At 42.1% G+C, this 24862-nt stretch overlaps 1 protein-coding gene across 5 annotated transcripts; it reads right to left on the reverse strand.

The window, feature by feature from the left end:
- Nucleotides 1–471: 471 nt before the first annotated feature.
- Nucleotides 472–16906, reverse strand: LOC115587180 (troponin I, fast skeletal muscle-like). 5 transcript variants are annotated; one of them, XM_030426849.1, is made up of 7 exons: nucleotides 13872–14008; nucleotides 3426–3460; nucleotides 3116–3152; nucleotides 2857–2985; nucleotides 2682–2771; nucleotides 944–1120; nucleotides 472–739 (listed from the first exon to the last, which is right to left on the reverse strand). In XM_030426849.1, exons 2-7 carry the CDS (start codon nucleotides 3431–3433, stop codon nucleotides 644–646), a joined length of 537 nt encoding a protein of 178 aa, XP_030282709.1. In that variant the 5' UTR covers nucleotides 3434–3460; nucleotides 13872–14008; the 3' UTR covers nucleotides 472–643. The 5 variants fall into 5 exon arrangements, with proteins under 5 accessions (XP_030282709.1, XP_030282708.1, XP_030282707.1 ...); XM_030426848.1 differs by lacking the exon at nucleotides 13872–14008 and adding an exon at nucleotides 5809–5957; XM_030426847.1 differs by lacking the exons at nucleotides 472–739; nucleotides 944–1120; nucleotides 2682–2771; ... (1 more) ...; nucleotides 3116–3152; nucleotides 3426–3460 and adding exons at nucleotides 8339–13086; nucleotides 14686–14766; nucleotides 14846–14946; nucleotides 16805–16906 and having other exon boundaries at nucleotides 13872–14056.
- Nucleotides 16907–24862: the final 7956 nt, after the last annotated feature.

Here is a 24862-nt window from a genome sequence, read left to right on the forward strand (position 1 = left end):
AAAAGCAATAAATGATGTTAAAAAGACTTCACTCACCTCAGATCGGCATGAAGTGGAAACATTCTGTCGAGATTTGTGATCAAATTCTCCAGAATAAAGATAAATACACTCGACAGAGTTAAACACATTCCTACAGTTCATGTTTCTCTCAGTCTGACCGCTGACGTGTTGACGACGACGCCTCTTACTGGGAGTTTTAAGCTTCTGTCAGTCTGTCTGACACCATTAGAGGCTTCACACGTCATAAAACACCACAAGATTCAGTCTGTAGCTCAGTGTTGGATTATATCTTCACTCATTTTTAACGTTCCCACAAGACAAAGAGACGAAGCATCCGTTCATGTCATCTTCAACACTCACAGATTCATTATGAACAGGTTATTAGTTATTAACAACTTAATAATGACGACTATCTTCCCTCATGATCTTTCAGTATCTTGTGGTTTGTACAACAAGTATTTGCAAATCCAATCAAGTGAGACAAAATTTGCTTGTTTATTCCATCAAAGTTTCTACATCTCACAGAGAAATTAGAAAAATGTAATTTGTGCTATATTATTGGTTCAATGAAAAACAGGAGCTAGACATACTGAAGGTTTGTTAAGAGCAGATGCAGTTTTAAGGTAAGACACTGATTTAAGATTTAAGCCTCGGCCTCAAACATCTTCTTCCTCCCGTCCATGCCGGCTTTGTCTTCGATGTTTTTACGCCAGTCACCGACGTCACGCAGTTCCTTATCCTGAAACACAGAGACGAGCAAAAGTCAGACAGCAGCTAAAGATGAAGTCTGTTAGGTTTGAAGACTTCCTCTGGAGCATGATTAATTCAGAATAGATAAGGGTCAAAAGCATGAAAACATGGAGATATTTTAGAGATTGACTGAGACCAAGACCAAAGTAAATCAGTGTGTCGTCAGCATACATGAGGCCACCCGGTTCCTCACCTCCTCCTTCACCTCCTTCTTGACCTGCTTCAGGTTGGCCCTCAGGTCCAGGTTGACTGTGTGTTTGGAGCCCAGCAGAGCCTTCAGCATGGCGTCAGCAGACATACGTACTTTCTTCAGGACCGGCTTCTTGAACTTGCCCATCACGTCCTGAACTTTGATCTTCAGGTCGTCGATCTGGAAGACGGTACAGAAGCCAGGATGGAAAATTAAATCTAGACTTTGAATGTAAGCAGTGATATTGTGTACCGTCCAGCACAAAAATATCACACAACACTATCTATCGTAGAGTTTCACAACGGTCTTGAGATGATTATCTTGTTTTAAGATTCCGAAACTGGAAACCCGCTCTGGGAGATGGCATTCCAACGTTAGTAAGCGTGAAAACATTGGATATGTTTAAACACTGCAGGCAAATGTTTCAGTGCTGTGTCACAATATGTTTTTGAGATGATGCTTAAGAACGCCGTCTGAAATAATGGTCTCTCGCTTGGCAGCCATATCATATCAACTTTCTACAAGATGGCTGCCAAGCGAGAGACCACTCTTCAAAAATATTCAGCAGTTTTGTGCTAACAAATGTTGTAAAGCTGCCACAAACAGCGGTCTCTCGCTTAACAGCCTGTTATATCAACAATTCTACCAGACAGTTCAATAAGACGACTCTTTGAGACAGCGTTTGAACATTTGTAAGCATGAAACTGTTGGATATGTCTGCTGCTCTATCATAAAGAATATCCAGCGGTTTCAAGTTTGCAAATGTTTAAACGACATTTGGAACAATGGTCTCTCCCTTCGCAGCTTGTCATATTAACAGTTCTACGAGATGGCTCAAATCTACGAGACGACATTTTAACATTTGCAGGCGTGAAACCACTGGATATTTTCAACCATGACAGACAAATGACCTGACATCTCTCAAAAATATCGAGTGGTTTCGTTCTAACAAATGTTGAAACACCACCTCAAACAGTGGTCTCTTTCGGCAGCTATATTATATCAACATCTCTAAGAGATGGCTGCCAAGCGAGAGACCACTCTTCGAGACAGCGTTTCAATATTTCTTAGCGTTAAAGTTTTTGATATTTTTAAACATGGCTAGCAAAAGTCCCCCCATCTCCTCAAAAATATTCAGTTGCCAGAAACAATGGTCTACCGCTGCCGAGCAAGAGACCACTGTTCGAGATAGTGTTTTCACATTTGTAAGCCTGAAACCTCTGGATATTTTTACACAAGGTTGAAGCCCGACTTTTCATCGAATATCTTCAGTGGGTTCACACTTACAAATGTTAAAACACTGTCTTGAACTGTCTTCTTCAAACATTTCTGTGAGAGACCACTCTTTGATATGGCATTTCAACATTTGTAAGTGTGAAACCACTGCAAGTTTTTGACGACAGAACAGGACATTTCCCAGCTTTAAAAATATCCAGTTGCCAACAACGGTCTCTCCCTTGGTAGCTGCATCATATTAACATTTCTATGAGGTGGCTACAAGAGACAACTGGATATTTTTAATGGGACATCAGGACATTTTCAAGGCAGGTTGCGGTGACAAGACCCGGTATTTTAAACATCTAGGGTGATGCTTAAACTGGGTGTTGGTAAAGTTGTAACATAAAGAAACACAGTAAACATCTCTGTGGTCTGCAGAAACATACGTTACCAGCATTTATTCTGGTGATTGTGTCAGTTTATCCTGACGGAACCAATGAAAATAAGATTTCCTCTAATCTACCTCCTTGTCCGATTTATTGACTTTCATCTCCAAGTTGTATCGCTCCTCGTCGATCACGTCGATCTTGTGGTGGATCTCCCTGCACAGCTCCTGAACACACACAGAACAGCGAAATGTCACAACGGCAAAATGATCCAAAATATGTTAATCCCACTGAACTCGTTAGCAAACGCACCAGCAGCTCCTGCATGGTCCTGGGCATGGACACAGGAGGACAGGTCTCGGCCATGTACCTCGCCTTCTCCACCTGCTGCTCACTTTCTTCCTCTTCCAGTAAACCTTTGGCGATGGACAGCATCAAACTCTGCCACAGAACATCAGATATACATGTATAATGAACGTTTGTAGTGAACGTTTGGCAGCAGAAGGTTTCTCTCTGCTTCAGTCACAGAAGATAACTCCTTATTACTCAGTTTGGCTTCTTTGTCTTTTACCTTCAGCTGATGCTTGCGACTCGAAGACATCTTTCTCCTGGAGGGTTGGAGAAAACATTTGTAATGACAGATTTCTGATTAAAGAAAGTTTATATTTTCTTTCCAAAATGACTTAAAATACAAAGAAAACTGACAAGTCCTGAAATAAATTAACATTTATTGGAAGCGTGAAAAAGAAAGGTTGCAGTCGTCTGGCAGCTCTGTTTACTAATTTTTTCGAAAATCAGTAGTTTATAAAGTTTAACATTTTGATGCTTCCAATGTAGAATATGTATAAACAAATAGATATATGAGACCCAGATTTACTCACTCTGACATCTTGGTGGTTTTTTTTTGGCTTCAAACCTGCGGAAAAACAAATGTTCTGATTTATAAAATGAAAGGTTAAAGTTCCTTGGTGCGCAGCCAACCTAAGAAGCGAAGAGGTTCAGGTCAGGAATGCCTCCATCTGGTGTTACCTTCATAATCATAATTCCTCTCATGGAAACGCGACACCAGCTGGGAGCATCAGCGGTTTGCCTTGAGGAAAAACCTCTAGTCTAAATTGGGACAAGGATCTGGGGTCCAGTTGTCTCCCCTGGGCATCCCTCGTATGGAAGGTCTGTCTTCTGGAAGATTATCTGGAAACACTTGATACCTCCTGCGTTTGGTACAAACATCTCTGACGTGACGGAGATGAAATTCATCCCCTCTGTAAATAGCGACCGTGCAGAACAATCCAGATCAACAATAACTGCGTCCAAACAGAAAAACCGAGCTGACGATTCTCTGCCTGAAGCACAACACAAGTCTGACTTCTAATTCTGAAACATAAACACAAAAAGAATCAGAAATGCAACCTGGAGCAACTGAAGAACAAACAAACGTCTTCTCAACTGACTTTCCATGAACCATTGTTACACAACTTAAAGAGACGGCAGCCTCCAAATCTTAAAATTCCCCATCGACAGCGATGTTTGACGTCCAAGTTCACCATGGAATTTAAAAACATAAAAATACAAAATGTAATAAAAAATACATCAGTGCGTCTTTAAATTGGATCAAATGCTTTGTACAAACAAATAAATGTTTTACAGTCAACAGTCAGTAAATCAGATTTTGAGCTGAAAATCCAGTTTTCAAAAAAGTAATTTTCACATTTCTTTTGTCATTTTTTATTTGACATTGTGTTTCAATGGCTCAAATTATATAATATACCACTACAATGTGTTTTGTAACTTTAAATGTACAGTTTTAACTTTCAGTGACTTTATGTCAATCACCCATCAGGTGTTTCTATTATACAAACAATAAAATAAGAAATACAGCCATATGTAACTATGGCGATCATCAACTATCATCTGACAACATTTAGTCTTGTGGGACATCCACAGTTTGCCTCAGCTTCCCGTGCAGCCGGCAGATATCCAGCTGATTCTTTACAACAGTCTAATGAGCAACTCGAGCCGCGACGGGCTCCAATTTTAAATGTCGGCCAATGAGTTCCAGTTTTGAGGCCAGTGGCCAAACCGTGTAATTACAAAACTGTGTTTTTCCTCATTCGCTGTCATAACTGGATCCATTCAGTCCAATAAAGATTGTGAAGTCTAGACGAGCGGCACCATTAAATTATTTTATCCTCGTTAAAAACACATTTGACATCTATAATTCAAAATCTAGACGACTGCGATCATCATTACATCATCATGAGAGAGAAATCCTGAAGTCAACAAGCAGAGGTAACCAACGCTAGCTCTTCAGGCTAACAGTAGCTAGCAAACACAGTCTGGTAGATATTAAAACTGACAGTTAGAATGTCTCCTCGTCCTGTTCTCTTTAAAGAATAGATCACCCATGACGACCATGTGGTCATCCAGACTCAAGACACAAAAAAAAAATAATAAAAATAAAGACTGCTTCAAGTCTCATCTCTCCCTAAAATACAAACACTTCGCTAGATTGAAATATCTCACGAGAGAAATCACAAGAATAAAACATTTGTAAGTGCAAAACCACTCGATCATTTTTATAATAGGGGAGTTCGGGACATTTTCCAGCTGTTTGTGGAAAACAGAAACAAAACATGATCATTTTCTCACTCTAACAAAGTCACAACGTAATACTGAACAATGAGACCATACAGACAGTTTCAACATGTCAAACATCAACATCTTACATGTCTGTGGATCGCAGAAAGATACAATGACAACATGTATTTTGGCCATTCGGTTTGTAGATTATAACTTAATTTACATTATAAAATATGTTTGTATGTGTGAGATAACAAAGATACAGGAACTATAATCTGGACCTGATACTTTCTTGGATTCTCGATTAAAAACCTGAAGCAAAATTCCATTTCATCAACCCAATCTTTAAAATTAGACTGAATCTTTTCAAACAGTCTGTGACGACTCAGCGATGAACACTTTCCCACTCGAGACTCCATTTACACCGACACAACTCATCACACACGCGCTTCACACCTGCAGCACCGACCGCTTCACACACAAAATTAACCATCATAACATCCCAAAAACCTCCTCAGTGGAGATCATCACCCTCGTCAGCCTGCAGCAGCAGCAGCAGCTCCTAATGAGCTGGTTCGTTTTACCGACTTGTCTTCAACATCTGAAACAACGTATCTGTTTTTGACAAGAGCTCAGAAACAGAAACAAACTCATCAGCAGCAGAGAAGGAAAAAGATTCCTCACCTTTTAGTTGAAGGCTGAATCAGGACGGAGCGACTGATTTGGGGAGCGGCTCGGTTTTGGCATTATAAGTTGGTATATATTGCATTCCCAAAAGGCGAAGGGAACCCCATCTTTCTCTTTATGGAAGTCGATTTTCTCACAGACCAATGAGCTCAGCAGCATCTGAAACATTAGATCTGACCCCCCCCGTCACCCTCCAGATCTCCTCCCTGTCTGACCTTTATAAATAAACCTTGTCGCTCTAGATTGTTTCCCTGATTGCATTATCAGCCCCACAATCCCCCCCGAAAAACACTGTGCTGAAGAGTCTGGAGGGGAAAAACCAGGAGAATCCACCAGAAATGACTCAGTGAGCACATTAGTATCATATATGGACACCGCGAGGTTCAACGTAGAAACAAGGCCGGGCTGTGACGCAGCTTTATGAAGACGGAGAGCAGTTGATGAAAGTTGAGGCGGCAGCAGGTGGGAGGGCAGAAAACGTCTCTGAGGGGTTTCAGGATGGTCATTTAAGACACGCTAAGTGGACGTCGTTAGGAAGCTGTTAACAGGAGGAACGTGAGACGAGTGAGGAGGAAGTTTCTGAAATCAGATCTCTGAATTCTCTGTAAATCTCTGTAAACAACAAAAAGGTCGGAAAACAGAAATTACAATGCGTACTGCTTTAATAAGCTCCAAATTTCTCAGAAAAAATACTCGATGCAGACGTTTAATTAAAGAAAACATTTACCAAGAAATTACATTTTGCATTTTTCCCATAGGCCACCATTATAAAAAGACGTCTGTAAACTGTTGACAGGAGATCAAGAACTGCAAACAAGGTCGATTATAATTCTTTCTATGATGAATTTTTGATCCAAGGAGGTTTTTATATTTGTTAAACTTTGCAACCAGGAAGTAAATGTGAAAGCCAGAAAAAACTGTAGTTCTCATTGGTTTGAATGGGCGCCATCTTTTGCAATCTCTCATAGATTTATATTCTTCTATATAAATCTATGAGAGATTGTGTTTCAGTTGTGGCATGAATTACACATATGATGCTCATCAATTTAAAGAGTTCATATGATGCTATACTTCAGGTTCTCGAGTAGAATAAGTTTACACACTTTTATTTCCAAAAAACACATAATTTTTCTTATATGGTGGAGTAGGGCGGGTCAGCTAGAGCAAGGTAGTGTGATCTAAAATAACACCACCATGGCTGCAGTACAGCTGTATATATATATTCTATGTATATATGAATATATATATATTTACTGTTACACACTGATGCACATAAGTTACGGAAGTAAAGGCTCGACTACAAACCAGGAGTTTCAGGCACTGCAGTGAGTTTTCTAACTTCGGCATGGACTTTTTCAGCTAAATGTGATTTATTTTAAACATTGATAAACTTTAATGTGTTCCTGGAAGCCATAAAGGCAGAAAAGCATCTGCTGTGGTGTTTCTCTAAAAGAGTCACACAGCTGGTGGGGGAGGACGAGGCAGTTATGGCTGCTGGTGACGGACGAACGGCAGCATGTGAAGCCACCAACACACAGATGATAAGAGAGAGAACGAGACCTTCGAGACCACGGACAGAACCGTTTACACTTCATCCCTTTTAATACCAGAATAGTTCTGTTCACATTTCACACAGCGCTCACGTTAGCTCGCTCTTATAAACCGGAGGCTAACGTGTCCTGCTAATTAATCTGATGTCTAGAAGATGGATGATGTTTCCAAAGCAGTACATTCTGACTACCAAAGCACTTTTCAGCGTCGGGGGTCATTTTGTTCAGATTTCCGAGTGCAATCGAACGCATCATTATTTCAGAAACAGTAGTAGGAGAAATGTGTTGTGAATCTCACGTTTGATGTTGGTCAATTTAAAAGATCATTTTTAAGTGAATAAAGACTCAGTTTGTTGTTATTAAAGTAAAATCTTGTGTAGTTTTGTGTTAAAGCACTCAGATCTGCTCATATTGATGACTGCAGTTCTGTGAAAGGAGAGCTGGTTCTGGTTCAGTTCTGTGAACTGCTGATATACAGGAGCAGCTCTACAATGTTGAAGTTATGGGTTCTGGTGAGCGTCTCTGCCCAGAACCGACTCCATCGGGTCTCACAGATGTGTTGAGAGAGTTGCTGATATTCAGGATTTTCTGATCATCAGTATCTGTGATTTTTCAGTCAGATTGAAGATAACAAACTGATTCATAAATGTGCTTCTTTGGCTCTGATGTAAGAGCTGATGTCACTGGAAACACATCACAATTAATAGCCTATAAACACTGAGTAATGTAAATTTGCAAAGTAACTAGTAACTAAATGTGGTGGAGAGGAGGAATAAAGACGGAAATACTCAAGTAAAATACCTGAAAGTGTAACTTCATCACTGGTTGTTTGAAAGTTTGAACATTAGTTCCAGATATCGGTGTTCAGTCTCCACACAGTGAAGACGCTACCCGGTGAAGTGAATCACCGTGATGACAGCGAACGCATCACCGGCTGAAGACATCCTGACCAAACACATACAGTCGTGTGACTCTGGTAAGTTGGTACATCCTTCTGTTTAATATTTCAACAGTACAAATTATATCAGACTTAAGAAACATGACATGAGAAACACATCGCTTCACATATTCATCGAGAACATTCTGGGCCACTGAGAAATCACCTGAGAGAACGAGTTAGTTCGGTTTGATGTGACGACTTCGACTGGGAGCATTTACAACAAGGGGCGAATCAGAATGTGCTGAGACTTTATCTACTACGTTCTTTAAACATCTGTTGAGAAATATACGTTGTCTTCTTCAGCCTCGTCACCACCTGTGTTGGTAAAACATCAGTACTGTACACTAATGACTGGCAGATATATTACAGCAAGGACCACTTCACACCAACGTGTTTCTGCTCAAAATAAAACACCAACAAAAAATTATTTTACAACATATCGATTGAAGTTAAAGTCATACAAAGTGTGCAAATGTTACCGTACGGTCACAAGACGACTCCAAATGAAGGCACCGTACTTTAAGTTTCCACTCGTTACCAAATCGCTCACGTGACGACTCGACTGTGCTGCTGCTGCTGCTGCTGGGAGTTTCATGTCCGGGCTGTCAGAACTGTCCTGATTCTCACTGAGGCCGCACATGAATTAATGAAAATAAAAGTTAAACACATGCGTTATGTCGACACCCGGTTCGCCCTTTTAGAACTAATGTGGTTTGAAAGATTGAAGCAGCATCGTGACTCATGTCTGGTTCATGCTTTGTGCTAAAAACACCTTTAGCTTTGAGGATACGTTTTCTACAGGCGTCTTTAAGTGATTTAAGAGGACACAAACTGTAAGCACCAAAGGTTTAACCTCTAAACTTTTAGCTGCTTCACTGAATCTTATTCTTAACCGGAAACTAGATAACTTTCTGTTTGAACAATTTAAGGTTCAAGTCCCCAAAAATCCCCCAAATTCACGCTCTGATAAAAATAGTTATGTTTTAGTTTAGTCAGCTTCAGGTTTTTATAGAAGAACCAACTAAATTCGATCATTCGCTAACCAATGCCAAATTTTAAGATGCTAAAGTAACAAAAACTGACATTTCACCTGTGCCATTAAATTCTGGAATAGTTTTCCGTAAATGTTTGAATCGTCTCATGCTGCGTTCGCCTCATTGCAAGTATTTGGTGCCGTCAGTGACACTGGCCTCACAAAACTGATCATGTTGGTGAAAAAGAAAATTAACTACCTCTGTCCTCCAGGTTCATCAGTATCCTCATAAAGATGTAATCAGATTAAAGGATGCTTAAATTGTGAAAAATGTCAGTGTGGTCGACTTTTCTTCATCGTGTGATCATAACATTTGATAATCCGCTTGATAAAACCAGACCATCACTGCTCGATGAAGGTTTCTACTGATACTGATGATCTGGAGAGGAAAGTAATACTTGAGTACTTTCTTGCTACCGACTGAGCTACCTTTAATCAAAAACTTGTCACTGGAGCTGAAACTGAACCGGTAATTCCTCCACAGAAAATGTTTGTAATCATTTAATTTTTGAATTAAAGCAGAAACACAAAATGAAGATTTACTGATTTCCTGTTTTGTATCACATTTAAAGGTGCAACATGTAAGAAGTGTCCACCTCTGGAATAAGTGCTTCAAACAGCCTATCAACCAAGGAACTGCTAACTGCTGCAAACTGTAAATGCAGTATGCTAGTTAGCTCAGTTAGCTGTGCAGCTCACGTCTGGACTGGGAGCCTGGAGAGGTCATACCAGGAAGTACAGGCTGGAGCTAACTGGTTAGCATGCTAATTTTAAACAAAATTCTTACACATTGCACCTTTAAGTAAATATTTGGGGGTGTGAAGACGTCACCTACAACTGTGGACATTATTCGTTATTGTCTGACATCTTTAAGACTTAATCAGAAATGATTGTTGGATTTAATGATAATGAAACATATAATTATTTTCTGCCCTATTTGTTATTCTGTGATTAAACAATCACTGATTGGATCTTATAACGTGTGTTCTTGGATCATTAACGATGGATTCTGGATTAAGTGACCAAACAATAATTGAAGAAACTGTTGTGTTAATGAGATATTTAAAAAAGGAATGTAAACTCATCAGGGAAATCAAATAGTGTGAACCATGTAAACACTTTAATTGAACCGTTTCTGTAATCTGGTTATTTTCTAATGAGCATGTAAACATGGTAACCGTCACACTCACATCTGATCGTCATCTCTCCCTTGTAGGTGTGAAATCTCATCAGCCACACTCGCAAAAACAACAATAAATCAAACAATATTAAAATAAAAAGGCAACACGTTGCATTCAGGACGACCCTGTGAGTAGTGCAAAATCATCTCCAAGTGTAAAGTTCAGTGGCACTGATACACTAATACTGATAATCCACAGAGATGCACGTCACCCAGCTTCACTGCATACACAAGTCCAAGTTCACAAAGCCACAGTCGGAGCACCACCGAGCAGGTTTAACCAATAAACTGTGGCTGAAAGCGTGGCGACAGTCTTCCTCACAGAGGACAGGTGGAGCCGTTCATCTTCCATCAAGTATGATTTCAACAATATAAAACAAAAACAAAAACATGTCAGAAACGTGTACGTGTGCAAAGTTCCTTTTTGCGATAGAAGCAGATGAATCAGTGAAGTAATCCAGTCAGCGGTGAGAGACGATCCTCCAAGCTTCAGTGTTTCAGCAGCAGAGTTGCAGTTTAGTTTTTTACAGGACTGGAAACTGACTCGTGTTTTTTTTCTCCACAGCGTCGAGTCCATCCAAACAACCGTGTTACCAACAAGATAGATTTTTAGGAAGAAAAACAGCGCTCCCAAACAAAATGGTGACTAGAACCTGTCTTCATCGTCAGTGACGTTCACACCCGGCAACAGAAACGTTTCTCAATAAAATGCAGCTCCAGAGACGGCTTGTGTTCAAGTTTCACTTCAATGTTAAAAATACAACACACAGATTTATGTCAACCTGCACATTATTTAATCCACCGGACTGAGGTCGGCTTAATTCATGTTAATTAAAATGATATAAATTTCAAGTTTATACAGAGGAAAACCCAAACTTTCATTCCTTTAAGGGTCTTTGTAACTGATAATAATGATGAATGCATCTAACAGAATTCAGGCTCAGCAGCAGCAATAAATCCAGAGAGGCTGTTTGATGAATTAAAGTGACCACAAGGAACTTTTGTTTTTGTTGATTCCATCGCCCTTTTGCAGAAAAAGCGCTGCAAACTGTTGTAAAGATCTTTGCTAGCGCGTGCTTTTGTTTTGGAAGCCGGTTCGGGCTTGCATCAGCTTCAGCAGCGATTAGTGTAAGATAACGTGTTGATTTTCTAAATCTAAAACACACAGCGACTCGTCCAACCTTACTTACGTCACACTGCCAACATACATTTCAGCGAGATGCATTTTAGTGCCAGGTGTGAACGAGGGCACCGACTAAATCTAATGAGTAATTTCCCACCCTGTACTGGAGTGACATCAATAATCTCCTGAGATCTCCCATTTAGAAATTCCCCTGATATAAAACACCACCACAACAGCATGGCACAGAACTGAAGCAGGACTATATCAACTATACAGCCAGCACTATGACACTGTTATACCAAGAAGCTGTTTACATGACGGTGAAGTCTATTGCGTCTCCTGTTGGGTGAGGGAGGGGGGGGGGGGGGAGGGGCGTCACAGCCGGGTCACATTTACAGGTTAGTTTACATCATATAGGAACTTTGAGGACCACTGAGCTCGAGTGAGGACGATAATATCCAGTTGACCAGTCTACAGCTGCCCGTGTTGTCTTTAGGAAAATATCTAACACCGTGGGAGGGCGGGGGGGTTCAGAGAGCCTCGAGCAGCAGCTGTCGGGAGATGGATTCAGGTCCACGCCACTTTACGAGAGATGGCCTGTTTGAAGCACTCGGGGTCGACGTTCCCTCCGGGCCGCAGCGCCCTCTCCAGGCTCACCAGCACGTTTTGGTGGCACTCCCTGATGTTGACCGGGTACTTGGACCTCAGTAGCTCGTAGGCGGCTATCAGCCTCATGTTCTGTTTCACCATCAGGTACTGGATGATGCACGTCGGCGCCAGAGAGAAGCCGTCTCGACAGTGCACCAAGACGCGCTTCCTCTTCTCGGTGGAGGCGTCGATGCACTCGTTGATGTCCTCGAAGCAGCGCTGCTTCAGGGCCGGGCCGTCGCCCAGCGCGTCCGGCACGTCTCCGATGTCCACCTTGAGGCGGGACCAGCTGTGGCGGGTGCCGCGGGAACAGGTGCATGGTATGAGGTTGAGGCTGGGGCCCGGTTCTCCCGGCACGCTGCTCATGTCGATGATGCTGTCAATGTTGTTGCGACATAGGGTGCGCCCGTTGTACGCCGCGTTCAGGTTGCCGACATAGATGTAGTCCGTCACCTTGGAGATGACGGGTTCAGAGTACTGGAAGTGTTCGGGGCCGCTGGGTTTTGGCTCGGGTGTGTCGGGGCCCCTGGCACCGGCCGGCCCCGTGGCGGCTCTCCTGCTGTAGTTACGCAGCTTCTTGGAGCCCGAGCGGGACGGAGGGTTGGAGTCCGACTCAGAGCTGCTGTTCCAGGGCGGAGAGAAGAGCGAGAAGCGGCTGGAGGATTTGCTCTTGTTGAGGATCTCCACCGGGCTGGACAGGCCGGAGCTGGACGCTGTGGTGGAAGCCGAGGCGCAGAACAGAGACGCCCGCTCCAGAGAACCGGTGCTGCTGGCAGCTCCTGCACTGTGAGCCTGCTCCATCTGAAATAAACACACGGGTGTAGGTCGGTTTGGGCGGAGTTAAAGGGATATAAATGACTTGTGTTTGTGGTTTGGCTGCCAGTTGACTTCTCTAGCTACTTTTCTCTTCGAGCTTTCTTGGGTGTTTATTTACTTATCATTTATATTAGGTTTTCCAACTGTTTGTAGACAGACATGGTGTTGATAATGGAAATGCTGGACATAAAGTAATGTGACTACTTATAGCACAGTGAGCTCAGAGGTAACTATTAATGTTTTATAGGGGATCTGTTCATATGCACTCAACTTCCCCTAAAATAAATCCAGACTGTCGCTGGATTCTTTAAAGACCTCGTCGATAAAATTCTGCCTTAACTCCTCATCCGGGCAGCTTTGGGATGTTTTTATTGTTTCGTTTCCTTCCGCTTTTTCCGTGAGGGTCGCGGGGATGTTTATTGCTTTTATCCACCTTTTTTCAAGGTGGTTACTGGGGCCAATTCCAGTTAACTCTATGGGCGAAGGCAGGGTACACCCTGGATGAGTCGCCCGCTCATCGCAGGACCCTTACTGATGGCAGTGACTGCCACACAAGGTGCCAACTGCACATCAGGCGCAAATTTGGGGTTCAGTATCTTGCTCAAGGATACTACGACATGTAGCTCAGTTCCACCCCAGGGGAGCCTGGGATTCAAACCAGCAACCTTCCGATCACTAGTCCACCAGCTTTTGGATGTTCCCAGATTGTAAACCTTAAAAAGTTTGAACAGTTTGTGTTGCTGAGGACGAGGACGTGTGTTGGGACGTACCTGAGCTTTGAGGTTGTTCTTCCACTCCTGCGTCTCCAGAGCTTTGAAGCGTCCGCTGCTGTCGGAGGAGACCGACATGCAGAGGGGCCGGTGAGCTCTGGGGGGGAGCTGGGGGGTGAGGGCCACGGGGATGGGCCTCGCATCGTTGTGATCGCTCCTACTCATCATCAGATTTGGACAGGAGCCTGGGTCAAACGAGAGGACATGTCTGAGATCAACAGAATGTTTCAGATGAACAAATGAGCGAGGGTCACTGCCACCCTCCACCAACGACAAGGCAACTCACAGTGCTTTACAGGGGCATTAAAATACATTAAAACAAGCAGGAAGACATCAAGAAACAACACATTCAAACAAGTTAAGAAATAGGAGAGCAAGTTAAAAAATGATGGGTTTAAAGAGATGAGACTTCAAAATAAAAGTCACAGTGCAGTTCAGAGCCTTAAAACTGCTTCAGTGAACGGCAGAGAACGAACAGAAAGGTATTCAGTCTTGATTTAAAAGAGGTGAGTCAGAGTTTTCAGGGAGTTTGTTCCAGATGTGTGGTTAGTTCTGACTCTAGGGACTGAAAGCCGACCAGAACCTGACGACCTCTGAGGTCTGGACGGTCCAGAACGTAGCAGCAAGATCAGAAATATATTATGGCCCGAAACCATTCAGTGCTTTATAAACCAACAGCACGATTTTAAAATCTATTATTAGACAGACAGGAAGCCAGTGTAAAGACATGAGAACTGGAGTGATGTGATCTACTTTTTATGGAGAACATTGTGTTAAAGCTGTAAAAATTAACATTTTGAAGGATTTTACCTACCAGCACATTCTGAGCGGGTGATGGACTGAATCTGCAGTGTGTTCTGGGTTTTCAACAGGCTGTGGAGAGTTCTCACTATACCTGAGGATGAGAGGTCACCTTGCAGTGAAAACATTTACAAGCTGTGTCCGGATGGTGAATGTTGACATGACAAACTTACCAATCCGTCCATTCTGCTTGCAGAGCACCTTTTTATCCAGTAGTTTATGAGCACTCAGGTCTTTGTTCCACTCTTCCTCGGCTTCCATGTTCCGCCTCCTGCTGAAAGAGGCACAAAAGGCAGGCTCAGGCGGCCCGTCATCTTTGGCAAGCCGGGCAACACTTCAGCTCCATCGGACAAACATCGCTTCAGCAGCTCCGCGGCGTGGACTGACGCTGCTACTAGCATCACCCGCTAAGTTAGCCGCTAACGGCAGGCTTAACTTAGCCAAGCAGTCAGCTCTGCTAGCTCACTTGGTGTGAGTCATGTTGAGCAGGCGGAGGCTCTAACTGTCGGTTATTTCTGTCCCGAGGGGGAAAGTTAGGCCGCAGTGAACCGAAGCATCCACACTGGAGGAGAGGACGAGCATGACCACCGAGCTGATCACCGTGATCGACAGAAATGCAGGAGCGTGAGCAAGCTAGCCGCAGCTAGTTAGCATAACTGCCCGCCGCTCCTCTGCGGGCACTGCAGCTCATTACGAATACACAGCAGCTACCGCAGCATCGTGTGTCGGTCAGCGGCTACACAACGCGGCCTAACGTCGCTGACAAACACCATAAACGTGAACATTTGTCCGGGGCTCCGGTGAGTCGCTGGCTGGCTGACAAACGGCTTCACCAGCCCCGCAGCATCACCGCCGTGAGCGCGAGCTCGACCCCCTGCCGCTGCGACTCATGGGCGACTTTCTCCCCTGAACGCAGCCTGCCAGGTTGTGTTAACCCTCTCACGACCGCACGGTTCAGCCTGTAAATTGTTAATAACTAGTTGAGACGTCGTTGTAAGTTAAGACTCGTACGATACGAAGGAATACAGCACGACTTCTTCACGCATTTCGACAGGAGAACAACCTGCGAGGCTAAACTCGGCGTATAACGCTCAGACGTTAGGAGACGCTCGATAAATATCCTGGAATCATTTAGATGGGCGGGGATAGTCAGCTTCTCAATTAATTCAGTCGTCTTCACCAAACGGCTGATGGCGAGCGATAAAACCAACGCCTCTCCAACAAATGAGGGCAACTAAGAATCTTAGATATAAACATTAAAACATTCTAAGAATCATCAACAAAATGTGAATAAATAACAGTAATGACATTAAGCTGCCTGTGTATTGTGTTGCAGAGATATATACTGAAGTTAGCACACTAATGCTAACCTGCTAGGTTCTCCCGTCCCAGTCCAGAGCTCCTGTACTGGTGGTTTAAACGTAAACACTCTCCTGGTCTCGATCTCCAAGTCAGAGCTGCTAGCTATACGGCTAAGTGAGCTAACTAGCTAAGGGCAGCTAAAGTTAGGAGCAGTCAGCAGTTACTCCGGCAACATGCCCCCTGTTTGTTTTGAGTACGAATTCGAAAGGCTGCATCTTTTCAAGTTGTTCTTACTACAATATTTTAAAGGTGCACTCTGTAGTTTTATTTCTGTCTAATTATACTAAATTATCAAACTCTCTTTGTTTTCATGACTGAATAAACAAACTGACCTTAAAAGACATGATTGATTCTGTTACACTTTCTGGCGGACCCTGCCACCCTTCTAGCTTCAGTGTTCTGGGACCTTATTGTCCTCAGACAACAACAGCTGGTTTATTCACTGATGAAAAATATAAATATTTCTGGGTCTGTTTAATTATCTCTTTAATAATGTAAATATAAAAATTCAGAGTTTCTTTTTCATAACTACATTGTGCCCCTTTAATGACCATCAGTAATAGAATACAGAGTAAAAGCTATTCCTTTTCCAAACAGATGCAGCATTTAACAAAATGAATCCCCCCTCTCAAAAATCAAATTTGTTTCAAGCTCAACAAAACATTTAGTCACATGAGCAGCTTAAAGAAAGAAAAACACATTCATGTCAACAAAAGGTCGGCACTATTTCTGAAGCCAGTCACATCACACCATCAGTTTAATGCACTCACCGTGTGTCTGTGTCGGAGATGTTCAGCGTGTCTCGGTGTGTCAGCAGACTGACTGAAGCAGCAGCAGAAAACAATTATCAGGAAACTGATCTGGAGCTTGTTTTTTTTTTTTCCTCTTCTTGTGTTTAATTGGACGGCTGGGCCTCTCTCCAGGTATCCTGGTAACCCACCGACCTGCTGATGTCACTGCTCTCCATAATGAAGTGTGTGACGAGTGAGTGAGTGCGTCTGCCTTTGTCAATAACCAGGCAGGGAAATTCACAGGCGATAAGAGCGACAATGAAGGACACGTCTGCCATGATGTGATTTAAGATAATGGAGACACACTCAGCTTCCCAGATTACATTATTGTCACCTCAATTTATTTTACCAGGATTCACTTTCATGTTTTTAGTCCAGTTTAAATAAATATTCCCTTGAGAAACCTTAATATATCTCAATTAAAGGACGATGCTGGGTCTTTTAATGTCTGCTGATAATACTGCTGTTCATTTGTACACCTTGTTTCCAGGCAGCTGTTGGTTTCCACTCGCCTTAAAATCCCTTTAATCTTTTACCTTAAAATTCAACATTTTAATCCAGCAATAATGATGTAAATGAGATTCTTTAAAAGCACCAGCCATATAGAAGAAACTACGAAAGGCCCTCTGTACAGTCAGTGTTTGGTTTGTCTCTTCTGGGCCACCGTACTAACATGGCAGTGCAACATGTAGAAATCTGTGAACCACAAAAATGGATGGAGATTTTCTTCCTTCCTGTGAAACACTCCTGATTCTGGGCACCTTGAAAACAGCTGGAGGTGGTCCAACGTCCAGCGAGACTTCTCCACAGACTCATTTTGCAGCCTTGTGGCTCGTAACGGAGCCTTTATCAGCCTGAAACAACATCTGATGGTGTAAAGTGTTCAGAGCTGAATGGGTGGGAGGGATATTTGCACTTCAAAGAGACTCCTTGAGCTCCTCGGCGCATCACTGTTGGACCTTCATCAACCTGCTGCCTCCCTTAAATCACCCTGTGGTTCTGACAAACAGCTGCCTGAGACAACAGCAGCATCACATGATGGAGAGACAGAGCAAACTTTTCAAAAGATTAACTTTTGTATATTATTCTCTCTGGAGCGCGAGTCATTTGTTTCACCATTTAGATTTGTGATGCATAAAAAGAAGAACGTGGGAGGTTGACATGGGCGAAAAATCACTTCCTGAAACGTCTGCTTCATTTTGAGTCCAAATCTGAGCTTTATTCTTGTGTTTCAAGCCCTCACAGTTCAATATGTAATGTCCTCTTCTCGGGGATCTTTATCAAAACAAAACACAAGACATTGGCAGGGTGTTGTGAGGAGGGCTGGGCAGTGCTCACTTCAGATTCTGCTCTGATCCGGAGCTGTTTACTGACCAGCGTTTACAGATAAGGTACAGTAAAGTAATCTGGCTGTTTGGGGCGATTAACCACAAATGATCCTGCTGTGAAACTGGCAAACAAACCATCCAACAACTGATGAAAATCCAAAACTTTTATTCGCGTTGAATTTAGTCTCATTCCCTTAAACCCTTCTGAACCTCCCTCACGCTCTCTGACTCTCTCCTGCGACCAAATGAAACAAACTCAGTAAACTTGTGGATTTCTCTGACGTCTTATGTTGGAGGACATTTCAACAAAATATATAATAAAAGGTGTTTTAATGCAGATGTCTAACTTATCACATATTTAAATACAGCAGGAATAATACAAATGTTTTCCGGGCAGTAACTACAGAGGAAATCTTGTTTTCATGCAATGGTAATTTTTAGATTTCGGGGTTATTCCATGTCTTCTGTCAGACGAGTGGAAAGTAAAAATGTTACTTATTATCACATATTCAATGAGAAAATGCCTTTTTTCAAGGTGGAGCGGGGATACTGGGGCCAAATCCAGTGACTCTATGAAAATGCCTTTTTTTTCATATTTAAACATAATATTTTAAAGAAAAGTTGTAATGTAAAAATGTAAGCGAGTGAGTGTTACTCCTCTGCAGTCAAACAGACAGAAATGTGTGTGGTAATCAGTTATTCTCCTGATCACCTGCGGAAGTTTTCTTTAAGTGTTTGAAGCGTTGTGGGTGTGCCTCTCGTTAGCGTGATTATCTCCTTCCTCCAGGTAAAAAGGGATCATACTTCTGCATCAGGTGCACCTGAGAGGTGTGCCGGAGTGTTTTAATGACGATGAGTCTGATCTCTGGAGGCCTGAAGCAGCACGACGACACTCCTGCTGAGCTCAGCTTGATTGATCTCAACCTCCATCTGACACAGAGATCCAAACTCACAACCTCCAGCGGCCCAAAGTGATGACGAGACAGTCTCACATTTACAGTTTTAAATACTTACTGGAACTTCACGCCGGGTGTTTTTCATTTACTGCTACTTTATACTCGACTATAATTCAGGGGGAATGTTGTTCTGTTTAACTCGACTGCATTTATTTGACTTTTAGGTTTAAAAAGGGTTAATGTGATCACACTAACAACGTTTTGAAAGGAACATTTTTTTATTCATGACTGATCAGAATATCACCTCACTGACCTCCTCATGCGAGACTCTCAACATTTGGGAGTCTCATAAGGTCGTGGTCACTATTACAGAAGGAATGGTCTTATTTTTGAGTGTTGAATCTAATAATAAGGAAATTAATGATGTGATAAAATTGCTGAGTCTGTTGGGTAAATTTCATATTCATAAAGCCAGATTTCTTCAGATTATTCCAAATAAATCTTTGTTTTCTGCTGAGCTCAAGACGTTTTATGATTCTGTCTGTAAAGTAACTAAAAACAAAAAAGACATCCAGCCTGTTGAAATATTGTGGACCGTACTGCCAGGTAAAATATTGCTGCTGCTGCTATTTCATTTTATTTATTTATTTATATATTTCTTTTTTATCCAGTCTTTATATAAATTGTTTGTGCTTGTGTTTTCAGTTCTTGTTTTTAATTATTTTCGCTTGTGTCTTAATACTCCCTTTACATCTGTTCTTTATATTTAGTCTTTAATGTGCTAATAAAGTTTGATTTAAAAATATGATTGAGAAGTGCCCCGCCCCTTTCTGTGACATCACCTCATAAATATTTCATTCAAATTCATCAGAATCAGAATTTCACTTATTTGTCCTGCAAACAAGGGAAACTTCTGCGTCACAGCAGCCAAAGGACATTACAATAAACACTAATAATAGTAAAAACAAACAAGATGTAAGAAATAGAAATAGGCCTGTATATACATACATAATGTGTTTTGATCCACATTTCATTTCATTCATTTGATGGCAACAGGAACAATAACACCTGAGCTGAAGTGTCCAGATTACCTGAATTCACTCGATTACAATATCAAAGTAATGTAACTTTATTACTTTCTGTTAGTTTTGTTTTACCTCAATACCAGACATAACAGATAAAGAGCAGATAAATTCAATATCAATAAAAATGAGCTTGTTTAATCCTATTAACAGCTGTGTATCTGTGTGCTGTCTCAGTTCTGTTCTCTCTGGTTAGATCCAGGTAAACCAAGCACAATAAGTCCCATATTCAGTTTCTGACGTGCAACTGTGCAGTCGTGAAGTTTTTGGTTTAGAAGCAGTTCTTGTGGTCTCATTCATGGTAGACGTGCAGCAAACTGCGCTACAAACACCAGCAGAATAACCGGAGACATGTTCATTTCTGGTGGGCTGTGTAAGGTTTCTCTTGAGCCGTTGTTAGTTTGTCTGCATCCTTCTGAGTGTATAAACTATGTTGAGAAGAGCCTGGTGTTAACATTGGCATTCTTATTCATGGTAGAAGTGCAGTGAATTGAGAGCTACAGCACCTGCAGAACTGAGTGGAGACATGTTGTTTTGGAGGCCTTCCCCAGCAATCCAGTTGTTAGTGGTCTGCCAGGCACACCTAGTGTTATCATTGTTAGTTACAGGTTAAATTGACCGGACTTCAACTATCTTCAATGGCAAATGCCCGAGTGCTGTCCATCGGAGCTGTAAGCTGTGTTTTCTATGAATGGCAGTAGTCAGGCCTTTGATCAGCTGCTGGTATTGGTAGTAGTGTATCCTACGAGCCCTTGTGCCATCCCGCCAACTTACAGGCCTCTGTTGTTACACACCTATGGTATGGTAGAATCGTGCACAATGTGTACGTGTTTAGTTGGGCCTCGGCCTGGCTAGGGACATGCTCAGGGCCTGGGTAAAAGCTAGCCTGACGCCACTAAAGCGGCTCCAGTCTCTGCCCTCATCTGTCCATGCCGATTTCACTCGCGAGTTCAGTGTGTATGGGCGCGATGCCTTTGCTTGAAGATAATGTTGAACCTCTGTAATAAAACAAAATGGAAACAATTGCAGGAATTCATTTTCTTTGCAACTGTTTGCAACAGCATCCTGCTTGATAACACCAAGCAGAGATCATTACAAAGCTGTTACAGGGCCCTCGGCCTCACTGCCCAGCAGACCACTAATAACGATCTGATTGTGCTGTGGTGACGTTTTTAGTTTGGAAGCAGTTGTTGTCATGTTCATGGTGGAAGTGCAGAGAACTGATAGATAGAAACAGCTTGAGCGGTTGTTAGTTTGTCTGCGTCCCTGTGAGTGTATTGAAGGTTTGTTTTCAGCTCAGGTACATCTCCACTCGAGCACGCAACTGTGCGTTCACTGAGTGCTTGATGAGCTTCATGAAGCCTTGGAAGTTGTTGTTTTGCTGGAGAAACATTGTGGTATAAAGCTTTTCAGGCCAACAGTGTTAGCTAAACGATGTTGAGTGCAGTAAGCTACGACAACCAGTTCACCACCATAGAGTTCAAGGAACAAAAGCTCAGTAACAGTAATCCAGTTGTTAGTGGTCAGGCTTGTGTGAACTGACCAACCAGAGCAGACTTAGGCCCCGCCTCAAAACCCACAGGGTTCAAGGGGTTTTTTTTACAGCTACGGGATAAACACAAAAAAATGTATCTAAAAAATCTATCTTGAAATAAAATGTATATGAAAATACAAGTCTTCTCACTTGACTCTCCATGAGTCCCGTTAATAGCCCACAAAGTGCATTATTTGACGACCTGAGAATGAGACTCAAAAAGCTGTTTTTCTACAGAATTGCTTTATGAGTATACCGACATCACGCAATCAATCGATTGATTTATAATTGTCCTCTCACATTTCCCCTCTAAGGTCTCAACTTTCTGCTTTTAATGCTGTGTAGCTTAATCTGTAATGATACATCATGTTTGAATATTTAATATTGATTATCGAAACCTGCAAAGTAACTAGTAACTAAAGCTGTTAAGACAAAGTGCCGTGAAATTATGAATAATATAGTTTAATCAGTTTGAAGGTGCAGAAAATGTAAATACTCAGGGACAGTAAGTAGCTCAAAATTGAAATTAAATAAACTACCTAAAATAAATAAAAACTAAATTTATGCAAAATATGAAAAGTATTGAACATGTATATCTCCACTGTTCAGCCACAATATTAAAACAACTGACAAGTGAAGTGAGCATTGATCATCTTGTTACAATCAAATGTTCTGCTGGGAAACTTTGGCTTTTGTCATTTCTGTGGAGCCTCTTTGACAAACACCACCCACCCAAACACCGTTCAGACCAACTACACCCCCTCATGGCAAAGAACCCAAGGTGTCAAACTGGCCTCCTCATTCTCCAGATCCCAATCCAGCTGAGCATCTATGGGATGAGTCAGAACCAACTCCCATCCATGTTGGGGCCCCCATGGATTGTTCTTGGTTCAGACTGCATCCAGTGGAAGCTCAGTTGGATTGAGATCTGGGGAATGTGGAGGCCAGGTTGACACCTTGAGCTCTTTCCCACGTTCCTCGGGTCGTTCCTGAGCAGTTTTTGCAGTGTTGCAGGCGCGTTGTCCTGCTGGGGGGGCACTGCCATCAAGGAGTGCTGCTGCCATGAGGGGGTGTACTCGGTCTGCAGCTGTGTTTGGGTGACTGGTGTTTGTCAAAGAGACATCCACATGAATGCTAGGACTCATGGTTTCACAGCCGAACATGGCATTGGAACACAATGATCCATGTTATTTATTTCACCTGTCACTGGTTCTAATGTTGTCGCTCTCAGTGTATACACGTTAAATGCTTTTTTACAGATACATTCAAAACTTCCACAAAATCACTCAAAACTTCCACAAATACACTCAAAACTTCCACAAATACACTCAAAATTTCCACAAATACACTCAAAACTTCCACAAATACAGTCAAAACCTCCACAAATAAACACAAAACTTCCACAAATACACTCAAAACCTCCACAAATAAACACAAAACATCCACAAATAAACTCAAAATCTCCCAAAAAGGCAAAAAAACTTCACAATGACCCTCAAAATAACCAAAGTACAGACAAAAACTCCACAAAACTTAACAAATTCACAAAAAAACTTCTATAAATATACACAAAACCTCCACAATGACCCACAAAACTTCCATAAAGAGACTCAAAATCTCCACAATGACACACAAAATCTCTACAAACCTCCCCAAATTCACTAAAACCTTCCACAAATACACTCAAAACCTTCACAAATACACGTAAAACTTCCACAAATACTTTTAAAACTTCCACAAATAAACACAAATCCTCTACAACTTTAGTCAAAATCTCCCAAACGGACCAAAAAACTTCACAATTACACACAAAATAACCGTAAATACATACAAAAACTTAACAAATTCACAAAACCTCCACAAATACACACAAAACTTCCACAGATTCACTAAAAACTTCCACATATACACACAAAACCTCCACAAATACACACAAAACCTCCACAAATACACACAAAACTTCCACAGATTCACTAAAAACTTCCACATATACACAAAAACCTCCACAAATACACACAAAACCTCCACAAATACACAAAAACCTCCACAAATACACAAAAACCTCCACAAATACACAAAAGCCTCCACAAATACACACCAAACCTCCACAAATACACAAAAACCTCCACAAATACACACAAAACCTCCACAAATACACAAAAACCTCCACAAATACACACAAAATCCCCCACAAATACACACAAAACTTCCACAATATACACACGAAACCTGCACAAATTCACTAAAAACTTCCACAAATATACCCAAATCTCCCACAAATACACAAAAACCTCCACAAATACACAAAAACCTCCACAAATACACACAAAACTTCCACAATATACACACAAAACCTGCACAAATTCACTAAAAACTTCCACAAATATACACAAATCTCCCACAAATAGACACAAAACCTCCACAAATGCACACAAAACTTCCACAAATAGACATAAAACCTGCACAAAGAGACGTGAAACTACCACTGCTCTTCTTTCTCATCTTGCAGGTGACAGACGGTTGAAAGGACGAATCACCGAGACGAACAAGACGATCCAAACAATGGAGACGAGCCGCCACAGGAGCCTGAAGGGAAAGTGTGAGTATCTTTCACCTGGAGTTTACGAGGGGGATCAAACATGGCTGATATATCTGCAGAGTGCTGATGGTCACTGTTGGTTTCTCCAGAACCAGAGCAGCCAGGAGCTGAAAGTGTGGGCAGAGGAACAGGCTGCTGAGGACGAGCAGGACAACGGTTTCCTGAACTGAATCCTGATTTCCTGTCATCAAGTTTTGTGGACTGACATGTTGTCTGGTTGGTGCTCGGCCCAGGACAGGAAGGCTCTGCAGCGGGTGATCCATCCATCCACAGAGCATCAGTGACAGAGGAGAGGTGAGGTGTCTGCTCAGAGCTCAAAGAATACTGAACAGACTAACAGAACCAGAAGTAACGCTGACGTAGCTTCTGTCCTCAGACTGTGAGACTCCTGAACATCCTCAACAACGCAGACTGCTTTGGTTTCTGTCCGTCTGTGATGAAGCAATAAATGAGTCAAACTTAATTTACAAGCCTGGTGTTGTCTAATGTTAAACAAAAGAGCGCCACCGACTATCAGAAGCTCCCATGCTCCATGTTCGTTTCAGTTTAAATGGGATCGGGAGGAGACAAACAGTAACTTTTCTTAACCCCGCTATCG

This window comes from Sparus aurata, chromosome 8 (genome assembly GCF_900880675.1).
Source record: "Sparus aurata chromosome 8, fSpaAur1.1, whole genome shotgun sequence".
NCBI lineage: Eukaryota > Metazoa > Chordata > Actinopteri > Spariformes > Sparidae > Sparus > Sparus aurata.